Source organism: Lynx canadensis, chromosome A2 (assembly GCF_007474595.2).
Source record: "Lynx canadensis isolate LIC74 chromosome A2, mLynCan4.pri.v2, whole genome shotgun sequence".
Classification (NCBI taxonomy): Eukaryota; Metazoa; Chordata; class Mammalia; order Carnivora; family Felidae; genus Lynx; species Lynx canadensis.
The window spans coordinates 130,668,248-130,681,832 of record NC_044304.2 but is presented as its reverse complement, the minus strand read 5'-3'; the positions used below and the strand labels follow the sequence as shown (position 1 = coordinate 130,681,832).

The window sequence follows — 13,585 nt, the reverse complement described above, 5'->3', positions numbered from 1 at the left end:
ACCAGCTGGTGGCATATATCATGCACATAATTCCCCTTTGCTATTCTGTTCTATCTCTGCTTCCCGACCAGGTAACACCAAAATCTATTCAAAAATTGCAATGCTGAGTGGCCATAATAATGCAGAAGGTACTCGACAGACATTCTGTATTGGTGCCAGGCAATTGAGAGGAACATGAAAGGTTAGAGAACAACACCCCTGTGGGCCTTCTGGCTATTCCAACTGGAAAACAAACTTATTCTCAAAGTTTAGAAGTGTTAAGGATTCTAAATTAAATTTTCTCAAAAGTTTTATTTCGCAAATGATAATTAGAGTTTCAGAACAGCATAAATGCCTATTGAAAACTCAAGCTATAGTTGCAGAAAACTAACATTTCAAATATATCTTTTGTAATAAAAATAGAATAAAATTTTTGGCTACCATCTATTGGATATAAAAGATGTCTCAGGTACTAGTTGGTGCTATATGAAGCACCTGTTTTATGTAACACTCAACAATCTTATGTGAGTCAGCATTTTCCCCTTTTACTGATGAGGAAACTGATGCTTAGAGTAGTTAAGTAGTTTGCTGGACATCACATGGTTAGGAAGTCACCTAAGTCTGCGTTCAACTCTAGGCCTGCTTGGTTTCATAGTCCACTCTCAATAATATAGGCTGCTGCTTTGCAAGACCCATCATAAGATAGAAACTGCTTGCTAGGAATGATGTGGTCTGGCAGATACAGAGTTCAGATGCAGAGATGTTACAACATCTGGGTTACTGCAGTGTTTTGTAGAGAAATCAGGGCAGAATATCTAAAAATGGTTCCTGGCCAGCTATAACAAAATGTATGCTTTTAGTAATTGTACAAAACCAGTTAACTATCATGATAGCATGTACATGGAAAACGCTTCCAAATGTCAACTTGGACTTCCAAGTGTCAACTAATAACAGCATGAACAAAACTACTTCACTCCATTTGCTTAAGAAAAGGCATTTCTCTTCTAAGAACTAGGAACTGGAAAAAAAATATGCTTATACTACTTGTCTGTTGGTATGGATATTCTAAGTCAGGTGCTCATAGATTAGAGTTTAGCTCACTTTGGGTCCTAGCTATATAGGTGAGGTTCCTACATTTCACACACGCCCAATGTTGGCAGTTCCTGAACCACTTATCTCTTTCTGTTCTTCATCCTCATCCTCTTCCCCTCAGTACCTCAGTCGACTGATGTCAAGCCTTTGGTTTATTGAGTGACCTCCCCCCGCCCCTACTTTTTTCCTGGTTTTTGTCAGAAAACCAGAAAAATGCTCATCACAGCACTTAAGCTGAGAGTTCTTTGGACAATATCCTTTTGGCTTCGCAGGCTCCAACCAAGGATCCCTGTTCCCAACAATGCTTGAAAAAGAATATGAATTTTCACATTTGCACAAGAATAATTTTATATATAAGCTTATATATAAGTTATGTCTTTCCTTTATGGAATACTGAATTTAATTCTCTTATGGCCAAAACCAAAACTTACCTTTGGAAATCAGCAACCAACTTGACATCAGCTATGACCATCTTATGTTCAATAATCATGTGCTTCAGAAGTTTGTCTTGTTCATCCATAGGAAAATGTTCTTCACAGAAAATACAAGGCACAGATGGAGAACCTTCTAAAGCGGTGGTGCCACCTGGACTTTCTGGCAGGGAAAGCGGCTCCAGGATACAATCCTTACTGTCTGGGAGAGAGAAAAAGAAAACACAAGGAAAAAAAAAAAAAAAAAAAGAAAAGAAAAGAAAAAAAAGAAAAAGCTGCAATCAGCTCTTTAGAAGGATGATTTCTTACCTCCTGCAGTAAAAGGAAAAATCCACAGTGCCACAGTGCCAGAGAACAAGATATTTTATTATCATTTTAAGTAGATTCTGCAACCTAGAGGCAGGGAGTTGTGCAAAGCAGCTCCAACTCCCCATTTGCCGGCTTGAATGGGGGAAACCCATTTGTCAGAGCAGCTGTTCAGGCATTCTTGGACACTGGCCAGCGGCAGCAATTCCGGGGGTACTTGCAAGGGGAAGGCTGCAACATGCTGGGTTAAGGTTCTATGGCCCAATTGTGACCTATGGCTGATAGTCATCACACTATGGGAAGTAAATGGTATATTCTGAGGCTCCAGATGATACCAGGCCAGTCTTTCAAGCTGCTTCCTGTTGCACCTGCAAACTCTTTCCTGTTTGATTATCTGTCACGTGCAAAGAAGACGGCTCTCACATTGGGTTGACATAGCATGTGCTGGGTGGCCCAGGTGGTAATTTTTGATGTTGATTTATGTCTACCATTCGCCTGTTACACAATTATGTATCTTAATTCAAGTTCTTATGAACAAAGAGATGAATGATCATTTACTAGACATACACGGTAAACATTTTTTTCTGTGTATATTATTCATTTTCCTAACATCACCTATGGTATCTTTGAGAGTTGAGCTGTGTAAGATCTATAGCTCTGAACTCATGCCTCAAACCACCGCCAGGTGTGTCAGGAGCCCTCTTCAATGCTCCAGGGGGAAAGACTGGATCGGTCACCTTTAGCTGGCAATTGAGTAGTTAGTAACTGGGCAACTAGCATAAGACATTTAGCATCTGAGGAAGGGCAGGAAACCTTCATAAAGAAAGACAGTTATACCACAGAAAAGCCTTTGGAATTATCTTACTGTTAATTTTATTTCTTGTTTTTATCTTACTTTAACTTGTTTCTAACGGCCTTCTTAATTGCATAATTCACTGAATCAGTTAATGTTGCACTGCTGACCATGGCCTGAGAACTGGACAAGCATTCATTCACTCACTTAACGAAAATCAGCTGAGTATTTACTGAGTGCTGGTCTTTTCTGCTTAACGTTGCATGACATGATTCTTATCATCAAGGCTAAAGTGATTGCAATTTGTTAGACGGTACAAATAAGTTTAAAGGATAAAGAGAGAGAGACGGAAAATGTATAGGGTCTATGGGAGCACGGGGACAGAAGAGTCAACTGAGCTGGAGTGGGAAGGTGTCCCAACGGACATGTCCTCTAATACATCACTCACGATACTCTGCTCATATTAAAGTATGCTAAATTAAATTTTTATGTTAGTTCCATAAAATTATTTAATACCAGAAAAGGTGGAAATAGGGTATACATGACAACGGAGAGAATCTTTAAAAACGTATAAGCACTTTAGAAGCACTATTAACAAAAGTGATGTTACCAACAATTATATTTATTAAATTACATAATGGAAGCAAGGAGTTCTGAACTTCTACAGTTCTTCAGTTGTAGGTTATATCCTTCAGTTGTAGGTTAAATTCTGTAGGAACTTAACTCTCATGCTAAAAATAAGACAGGGAAAGAGAAATAGGTAATAAACAAATGAAACTCTGTATTTTACATCCACTAGAACAGGACAACAAAAGACAGCATATATTCTAAATAGAGGTACCATTAGTAAACATTACATACCATCTAGAAAATAACAGGTACTGTCTTACACCCTTCTCCCCAAATTTGAATGATATGTGTAAATTCATTTTGCCTGATTGCAGAAAACAATGTATTAATCATCACCAATAGCAAGAGCTAACATTACTAGGTATCTGATATTTGTAAACTACCCTAGCAAAGGGCTTCAGGGCATTTTCTCAATTAATTCTCGCTACCTTATTCAGTTGGTACTATTATAACCCTCATCTTCCAGATCAGATTACTCAGAAAAGTTAAATCAAGTGGCCTAAACACACACAGCAAGTTAAGCCTAAATTAAAACACGACATTATTCTGCCTCTAGTTCCAAAAGGCATTTTCCCCAAATCTGTGTTTTTCTGTAATGTGTATATTCAGTGCCTTTTTGAATTGGTACGTATTTATAAGTCACGCTGAATCTATGCATTCTGCCAGTGTCCTGCCGTGTCCCTGATACTAGTTCCACCAGCAATTCTTACACAAATGTCAGTAGCCCACATCCTCCAAAAACCACTGGGTACAGTTTATCTCTGTCACTGTATTCTTTCCTAATGTTTCAGTACAAACTCTCTATTCTTCCGAGGTTCATTCCTCCTCCCTTTTGTATGTTCAAGGCCCAGTTTCTCTTTCTTCAAATTATTTCTAAGAGAATGAAACTAAATGTTCATACATGGTAGAACCAAACAGCGTGTGGTTACTGTAAAGGCATACAGGAACAAAATCCTAAGTATGCGAATTTCATGTATGAGGAACCTGTGGTTTAGGAGATACTAAGTCATATCTGGGAACTCGAGTTACTATGTAATTCAGAGAATAAAAATTTTAATAGAACATTTTTGGACAAGATTTTAGTCCTGACTCCTTAATCATTTAGCATCATGTTCAAATTTACGACAGCAGTGATCAAAAGAAGTAGTTTGTTTACCTATGTCTTTCTTTCCCCACTTCAGACTGTTAATCGCTGGAAGGCAAGATGAGTCCTGGTCATCTTTAATTACCTGGCATGCACACTGTGTTACTGCATCATGACTGCCACCGCCACTGTGGGTTAATTCTGTGCCAGGCACTGTTAAGCCCTTTACATGTACATTATTAACGCAATTAACCTTCACAATAACCCTATGACAGAGCTTCCATTTCTTTTCCTATTTTATAGTTGAAAAAACTGAGGCACTTAGAGACTAAGTGACTTTCCCCAGACAGCTAGTAAATGGTGGAGCGGGGATTTGAATCCAAGCGGTCTGGCTTAAGCATGAGCACTCTTACCCTACACATAACACTGAGGAAGTTGGACGTTTTCCTGTAGGAAGTAGAGCCACTCCTATGTTTACACTGATTTGGGGAGAATGGGTTGTGAGACATAAGTCTCCAGATGGGGAGACTGGCAGTTGGGAGACTACTGCAGTGTCCAGGTTGGAGGCAGCCATGTTAGCAGTGCTTGGAGGGAATGGAGAGAGGGGAGGATGCAGAGATTGCAGCGACAGTTCTTGATTACTGGTTGGCCAGAGGGAGTGAAGAAGCCTGGGATGCCTTTTAAGATTCCGGCAGGGGGGGCGCCTGGGTGGCGCAGTCGGTTAAGCGTCCGACTTCAGCCAGGTCACGATCTCACAGTCCGTGGGTTCGAGCCCCGCGTCGGGCTCTGGGCTGATGGCTCAGAGCCTGGAGCCTGTTTCCGATTCTGTGTCTCCCTCTCTCTCTGCCCCTGCCCCGTTCATGCTCTGTCTCTCTCTGTCCCAAAAATAAATAAAAAACGTTGAAAAAAAAAATTTAAAAAAAAAATATAAAAAAAAAAAAATAAAAAGATTCCGGCAGGGGAGGCTGTATGAATGACGGGCACCAATCACCACTTTAGGAATGCATGTGTAGAGGCACTTTTTTGTTCTGTGAGAAGGACAGATAATGAGTAAAGCTTTAGAAGAGCTCAGGTAATCTGCTCCAAAGTTAAACATTCCTGACATGGATTTTGGACAAGGGCAGGAGTGACTGGAGTCTCATGTGATGCATTTACGTTATTTTCTTTGTTTGCCAGCAACCCTCCTCCCCCAGTCCTCTTGAGGGTTTGACTCACTCCATCTCTCCATGCCCAACAATAGCAAATATCCCTATTACAATTAATTATTTACATGTATATCTGTGCCCCTCGGGTAGTATGGTAACACCTCAGGTCAAGGACTAAATCTTGTTTTCATATCTCTGGTGTACACTATAGTCCCTGAAACGTACATGGTATTTGATATGTGCTTGAAAAAATGAATAAGACCAGAGATACCTAAAACTAGAGTTATACCTTTGACTCAGCTTTCAGGTAAGTTCTATTTCAGGGAACACCTGTGGCTGTCTGTATTTAGGGGAACTTCTTCTGCCTCAGATTGAGAGCAGTCCAGAATAATTATAAGCAAATCTTTAGTACTGTGGGCCTTGGTATAATGAACCCACTGGTAATAAATAATGATGTAAAAATTATACTAAATTCTAATAACAAGTATTACTGAGTGTAATAAAAGTATGTGAGGTTTATTTAGGGATTTTTAACTTCCTTTTTTATTTTTCACCCATGCTTACCAGTAAACAGAGACAAGTTGCATTTGGAACGCAGAGTAAGTGATACCACTCTGGCAGAGGATGTTTCTATAGCAAAGGCCTGAACTCAAGTATATATTTTACTTTAGAGCAATGGTTTCCAAATCTGGAGTGCTTTTTAAAAAGTAATGATTTCAAGGCCTTATTGTTAGACTGACGAAATATAACTTTTACCGAGCAGTAATTCCTAAACTCAAGTCTGGGGATCAATGGTTCAAGGAATGATTCCAAAGGGATTGTGGACATCCTGATCATACATTAGAGTATGGGTATTTTGAACTCACAGCAAGTCTGTAAATCAGGAACAGGGCCTGGTGGCAAAGCTTACTTGATAGCGTATTCTGTCCTAAAAAGAGCCTCTCAAACTCTAAGCACTGTGTCAGCATAAACAACTTAGTATGATTTGTCTAACAGGTTGTTTATTTCTAGCTGTCATCATAAGAATCATAGTTACACCTTACCATGTGGTAAAAAAATAAATACAGAAATATAGATTTTTTTTTTTGCTACAGTGACCTTGAACTCAAAAAGGCAAAAGGAAATAAACTCTATCTAGCTCCTTTCAGCAAAGAGGCAAAGCATCTTGAAAATTCTGGCCCCATATCTGCTTCACACATTTGTTACAAATTAACAACAACAAATTATCTGCTCTAGTTCTCACTTTGAACAGCAACTCTGTTTAAATGAACTGTGAAAAATACCATCTCAAGAGAGCTGAATTTTTGAGGAGATCCTATGCTGATTGTGAACAATTTTATTGACTCTGGCTAAGATCCTCAAAGAACCACATTATTATTCTAAGATCATGCTTCTCAAACTTTTAACATGCTTATAATTCACCTGGAGACTTTGTTAAAGTGTAGATCCTGATTCAGGAGGTGTGGTGACTGGGGAAACATGCCAATCCAATCTCCTGTCGCTATGAGCATAATTGAAATATAGTCTCAGGTGCTGTGCTCTGAAATCCTACTTGCACTGAAGCCAAGCTTTCCACACGCTGCTCTCAGTAAATGATTAGAGCCAGCAGAAATGGTAACGCAGGCTCATTCCTGTGAGAGAGAGAATTTCACTGACATATGACAGTGGCTGAGGACTCTCAGCAGCTTGCCAGAACTGTGCTTACTTACAACTGTGTTGCTGTCTGAGACTACTCCACTGCCCTTCCTTCCCTCTTTCCTTCACAGGGGTCAGACCTACATTGCTACCTTCTCCAGCACTCTCTCCCTTTTCCGTCCTCTGGTGTCTTCTCCCCAAATCTCTTACATGTCAAATCCCATCTTGCTGTGTGCTTCTTGGAGGACATGAACTAACAAAGTAGGTCTAGGAGGTAAAAAGTCTTGAAATTCTGCATGTCTGAGTTTCCAGGTGATGTCAGTCTGCTTATCCACAATCATACTTTGAGTAGTAAGGTTCTATTTAGGGAACAAACCAGTCATGAATTCATATTTTATCTAAGTGTTAAAATGACAACCCTAGACTTTATAGTGTATCATTCCTGCCAAATAGATAAAAGCTGCTGGTGCTTTGAAGGATAAAGAAGAAGCTTCTGAGGTTTCTGTCCTCCTTAAGTCAAATGAGAAAGAAAAGCCCATATCAACAAATAATTGATGAGCAGGCTTTCAGCCTTCCTTCATGGGGAATTGGAGAACACCTCACACATCACTCCTCCTTTAAGGAAGTACCCACACTTTGCTGTGTACACCACCATAATATCACTGCTAAAACCCTGAAAAAAATATAAAGCGATAATTTGGTGATAAACTTGACCCAGATCAAATAAGTTTAGTTGTGACTCTTATCACACTCTGATAATCTAATTGATAATCATTATAAAAATTGGAATATGAAGATGGGCAGGGTTTTTGTAGTTTTTGTAGTTTTAACTTGCTATAAACAAGCTCCTAATTTCAAAAAAAAAAAAACCAAACCCATTTCCTTTACAGTTGTCCTTTATTATATTAGTGTAATTTCTTTGATGATAGCTTTCTTTAGTATCTTATCAACTCTGGATATTTTCACGCCTCTTCTCTAAGCTTTTGATTAGAACATATCTTTCCATAGGACTCCAATGCCTACTCAATGTCATTTATTGTATCTTAGTTTTATTCTGGAAGTAAAACTTAAGAAGTAACTTTTATTTCTAAGTTCTTGAGGGTACTTCTCACTTAAACTAAAAACATGGCTTTCTACTTCCTAAGTAAGTCTGTCCCTTAATTTCTAAGAGTGCGCCCCCTAACAGATGCATTTGGAAAATGGAAAAGATTGGTTTAGTCTTCTTAACCGCAATCTATCTCTAAAGCTCAGAGTAAGAACATAAGACTCTTATGTAAATACCCTTGGGCTAATAATTTATTATGTAAATTACTGTGGCCTGATATTTAAAAAATTAATTTACTATACAAGCACTAAGACTAGGGGAATACGGGAAAGGGAGATGAACTTAGGTGAGCATTGTTATACATTCTTGACACCACTGAGACTGCTGATGAAGGTGTGCTGAATTAGTACCCTCAAATATAGCTGGCAGGTTTGCCACAGCCTTTGGTATGGAAACAGGGTTATAAACACATTCAACCCTTAAACCTAATAAGCGCTTTGCCTAGAAATTTAAGGAGCTAATTTAACACAAGCAAAAAACTGTAAAAATGTTATTACAACATCACCTATAAAGCAAAGTAATAGAAACCACCTAGGCGTCATGCAAATGAAAAGCAGTTCTTTAAAATATGGCATGTATGTGCTGTGTATTATGCACGTGCTAAATGACAATTATGAAGACAATGGAGAAATATTGTAAAACATGTTTGAAATTTATTAAAAAGAGCTTAATCCACAATGAACTGCACACAATTCCTCACACACACACAAACATACATGTACATACACCCACATATAAGTACAAGGCTTGAAAGAAAATATACAAAAAGGAAAACTATGAGAGATTTTTCTCTACAACCAACTTTCCCTAACACTGAAAATTTTTGAAATAAAAAGCATGTCTTCTGACAAGTTACTCAATATGACTGTGACAGATAAAATTAAGAGAAAGAAATAAAGCAAGTATACTTTTATTTGGCTACTAAGTCTTGACATTTTAAGATGAAAAATTTTGATTACATTTATCATTTAAAAAGTGAGCACCTGCTATGCACAAAGTGTATGCTAGACACTATCAAAACTACAAAGATTATTAATATAGAATCCCTATCCTGAAGAAACTGTTAGTCTAGAGGAAAATATGAGACAACTATACAAATAATTATAATACTATTCAACATATGCAAAGTTGAGGGTTAAGGGATATGGAAGGAAAAAACCTCAAATCAGGATAAATGAAAGAGAATCTTCATGGAGTCTTCTTGAAATGGTAAAGAATTCCAGCAAGTATATATATAGATAGTTAAAAAATCAAAATAGTCCAATTAGTGCTAGAGTGTAGGTAGGAAAAGGCAGCAAGAGTAGATGGATCACATGTTGGTGCACCTTAATGCTGGTCCAAAGATTTATATTTAAATTTGGAAGTGGTGAGGAGATTCAGAAGGTCTTTAATTAAGGAAGTAATATAACATATAAGGTCAAAAAACAAATCTTAATAAAATGAAAATGCAACAAACTTACAGGATGCCGCAAAAAAATAGGACTAATAGGGAAGCTTAGAGCAGCAAATAAGTTAAAAGGAAGAAAGATCTCATAAACAACCTAACTCTGTAACTCAAGGAATTACTCAAAGAAGAACTAAGCTCAATGGTAGCATAAGGGAGGAAATAATAAAGAAGGACAGAATGAAATAAAGAATAGAAAAAAATTAACAAAATTAAGAGTTGTTTTGAAAAAGTAAACAAAATTGACACACCTTTAGCTAGACTAAGAAAAAAAGAGAAAAGACTCAAAATCAGGTATGAAAGAAGGGGAAATTATAACTGATACCACAGAAATACAAGGATCACAGGAAATGGCCATGAATAATAATATGCCAGCAAATTGGGTAACTTAGAAGAAATGGATAAATTCCTAGAAACATACAACCTGTCAAAACTGAACCATGAAGAAATAGAAAATCCGAATAGACTTATGAAGTGATTGAATCAGTAATAAAAAAAAACCTTCTAACAAAGAAAAGCTAAGGAACAGATAAATTCACAGGAGAATCTACCAAACATTTAAAGAAGATGTAGTGCTAATCCTTCTCCAAAACATAAAAGAGGAGGGAATACTCCCAAACCTGACCAAAATCAGACAAAGACATTACAAGAAAAATAAAATATCCCCAATGAATACACATGCAAAATCCTCAACAAAACACTATCCAAATTCAACAGTGCATTAAAAGGATTATACATCATAACCAAGTGGGACTTAACCCTGGGAGGCAAGAATGGTTCAGTATATGAATATCAAATCAATACAATACACCACATTAGCAGAATGAAAGATAAAAATCACATGATCATCTTAATAGATGCAGAAAAAGAATTGGACAAAATTCAACATCCTTTCATGATAAAAATACTCAACAAATTAGGAAAAGACAAACACTTCCCCAACATAAAGAAGACTATATGAAAAGCTCACAGTTAACAACATATTCGACTGTGAAAAACTGAAAACTTTCCCTCAAGATCAGTAAGAAGACAAGGATGCTCACTTTTGCCACTTCTATTTAACAGAATACTGGATGTTCTAGCAAGAGTAATTAGGCAAGAAAAAATAAAAGGCATCCAAATCAGAGAAAAAGTAAAACCATCTGTTTGCAGATGTCATGATTTTATATATAGTCTACCAAAGATTTTACACACACACACACACACACACACACACACACACACACACACACCATTGCTTATAACTAATAAACAAATTCAGGCAAGTTGCAGGATACAAAATCTATAAGCAAATATCAACTGTGTTTCCTGAAGACACAGACTAGACATAATGCCAAGATGGAGGTATTCACTTCAAAAGAAACAACAAGAAGAGGTCACAGCCAGGGATCTAATCAAAACAGATATAAGTAATATGCCTGAACCAGAATTTAAAACAACAATCATTAAGATAGTAGCTGGGCTTGAGACTAGCATAGAAAACACCAGGGAGTCCCTTACCTCAGAGATTAAAGACCTAAAAACTAGTGAGGCTGAAATAAAAAATGCTGCAACAGAGATGTAAAACTGACTGGATGTAATGACCACAAAAATGGAAGAATGAGAGGAATGAATAAGTGATATAGAAGATAAGACTATAGAAAATAATGAAGCTGAAAAGAAGAGGGAAAGAAAAATACTGGATAACAAATGTAGACTTGGGGAACTCACTGACTCCATAAAGCATAATAATATTCATATCACAGTAGTCCTAGAAAAAGGGAACGAAAAGAGGGTAGAAGCTTTATTTGAGCAAATTATAGCTGAAAACTTCCCTAATCTGGGGAAGGAAACAAATATCCAAACCCAGGAGGGACAGAGAACTCCCACCACAATCAATAAAGCAGGCCAACAGCAAGACATATCATAGTAAAATTTGCAAAATACAGAGGTAAGGAAAGAATTCTGAAAGCAGCAAGGAAAAAGAAATCCCTAACCTACAATGGAAGACAAAATAAGTATAGCAGCAGATCTGTCCGCAGAAACTTGGCAGGCCAGAAGGGAGTGGCATGATATATTCAACTTGCTAAATGGTAAAAATATGCAGCCAAAAATACTTACTCCAGCAAGGCTGTTATTCAAAATAGAAGGAGAGATGAAGAGTTTCCCAAACAAACAAAAACCAAAGAAGTTCATGACCACTAAACCAGCCCTTCAAGAAATATTAAAGGGGATTAATTGAGTGGAAAAGAAAGACTGAAAACAACAAAGACTAGAAAGGAACAGAGAAAATCTCCAGAAACACCAACTTTACAGGTAATACAATGACACTAAATTCATATCTATTAATTAATAAGCACCCTGAATGTAAATGGACTAAATGCTCCAATCAAAAGACACAGGGTATCAGACGGATAAAAAAACCCCAAGATCCGGGGCGCCTGGGTGGCACAGTCGGTTAAGCGTCCGACTTCAGCCAGGTCACGATCTCGCGATCCGTGAGTTCGAGCCCCGCGTCAGGCTCTGGGCTGATGGCTCAGAGCCTGGAGCCTGTTTCCGATTCTGTGTCTCCCTCTCTCTCTGCCCCTCCCCCGTTCATGCTCTGTCTCTCTCTGTCCCAAAAATAAATAAACGTTGAAAAAAAAAAAAAAAACCCAAGATCCATGTATATGTTGTTTAGAAGAGACTCATTTTGGACCTAAAGACATCTGCATGTTGAAAGTGAGGGGATGGAGAACCACTTATCATGCTAATGGACATCAAAAGAAAGCCAGAATAGCCATACTTAAATCAGACAAATTAGATTTTAAATCAAAGACTGTAACAAGAGATGAAGAAGGGCACTATAGCATAATAAAGGAGTCTATCCAACAAGAAGATCTAACAACTGTAAATATTTAAGCCCCCAACGTGAAACACCCAAATAAATGTCAATTAATAACAACATAAAGAGACTCATCAATAACAACACAATTAACAGTGGGGACTTTAACACCCCACTTACAGTAATGGACAGACCATCTAAGCAGAAAATTGAAAGCAAACAATGGCTTTGAATGACACACTGGACCAGATGGACTTAACAGATATATTAAGAATATTTCATCCTAAAGCAGGAGAATACACATTCTTTCTGAGTGCACATGGAACATTCTCCAGAACAGATCACACACTGGGTCAGGCCTCAACAAGTACAAAAACACTGGGATCATACCATACATACTTTCAGAAGACAATGCTATGAAACTTGAAGTCAACCACAAGAAAAAATTTGGAAAGATCACCAATACGTGGAAGTTAAAGAACACCCTACTAAAGAATAGGATAATCAGGAAATTAAAGAATAAATAAATACATCGAAGCAAATGAAAATGAAAACACGACAGTCTCTTCAGAAGAGAGAAGTATACAGCAATACAGGTCTACCACAAGACTTTTTCACCTCAAACATACAACCTAACCTTACACCTAAAGGAGCTAGAAAAGGGACAGTAAATGAAGCCTAAGGCCAGCAGAAGGGAAATAAACATTAGAGCAGAAATAAATGCTATAGAAACAACAACAAAAAAACCCCAGTAAAACAGATCAATGCAACTAGGAGCTTGTTCTTTGAAAGAATTAATAAATTGAAAACCCCCTAGCCAGATTTATCAACAAGAAAAAAGGACTCAAATAAAATCAAGAATGAAAGAGGAGAGATCACAACCAATACCACAGAAATATAAAGAACTGTAAGAGAAGGTTGTGAAAAATTATATGTCAACAAATTGGGCAAACTGGAAGAAATAGATAAATTCCTAGAAAGATATAAAATACCCAAACTGGGGCGCCTGGGTGGTTCAGTCAGTTAACCGTCCGACTTCGGCTCAGGTCATGATCTCACATTTGAGCCCCGCCTCAGGCTCTGTGCGGACAGCTCAGAGCCTGGAGCCTGCTTCAGATTCTGTGTCTCCCTCTCTCTC

General features: G+C 37.7%; 1 protein-coding gene across 3 annotated transcripts in view; it reads right to left on the bottom strand.

Moving 5' to 3' along the window:
* ZNF277 (zinc finger protein 277) overlaps window positions 1-13,585 on the bottom strand; it is a 113,748-nt gene that overhangs the window by 44,003 nt on the left and 56,160 nt on the right. For 2 of the 3 annotated variants that reach the window (XM_030308252.1, XM_030308254.1), the window contains exon 2: window positions 1,503-1,704. In XM_030308252.1, coding sequence (XP_030164112.1) covers window positions 1,503-1,704 — 202 coding nt within the window. The remainder of the gene's footprint in view (window positions 1-1,502; window positions 1,705-13,585) is intronic. The other variant, XM_030308253.2, reaches the window with a different exon arrangement.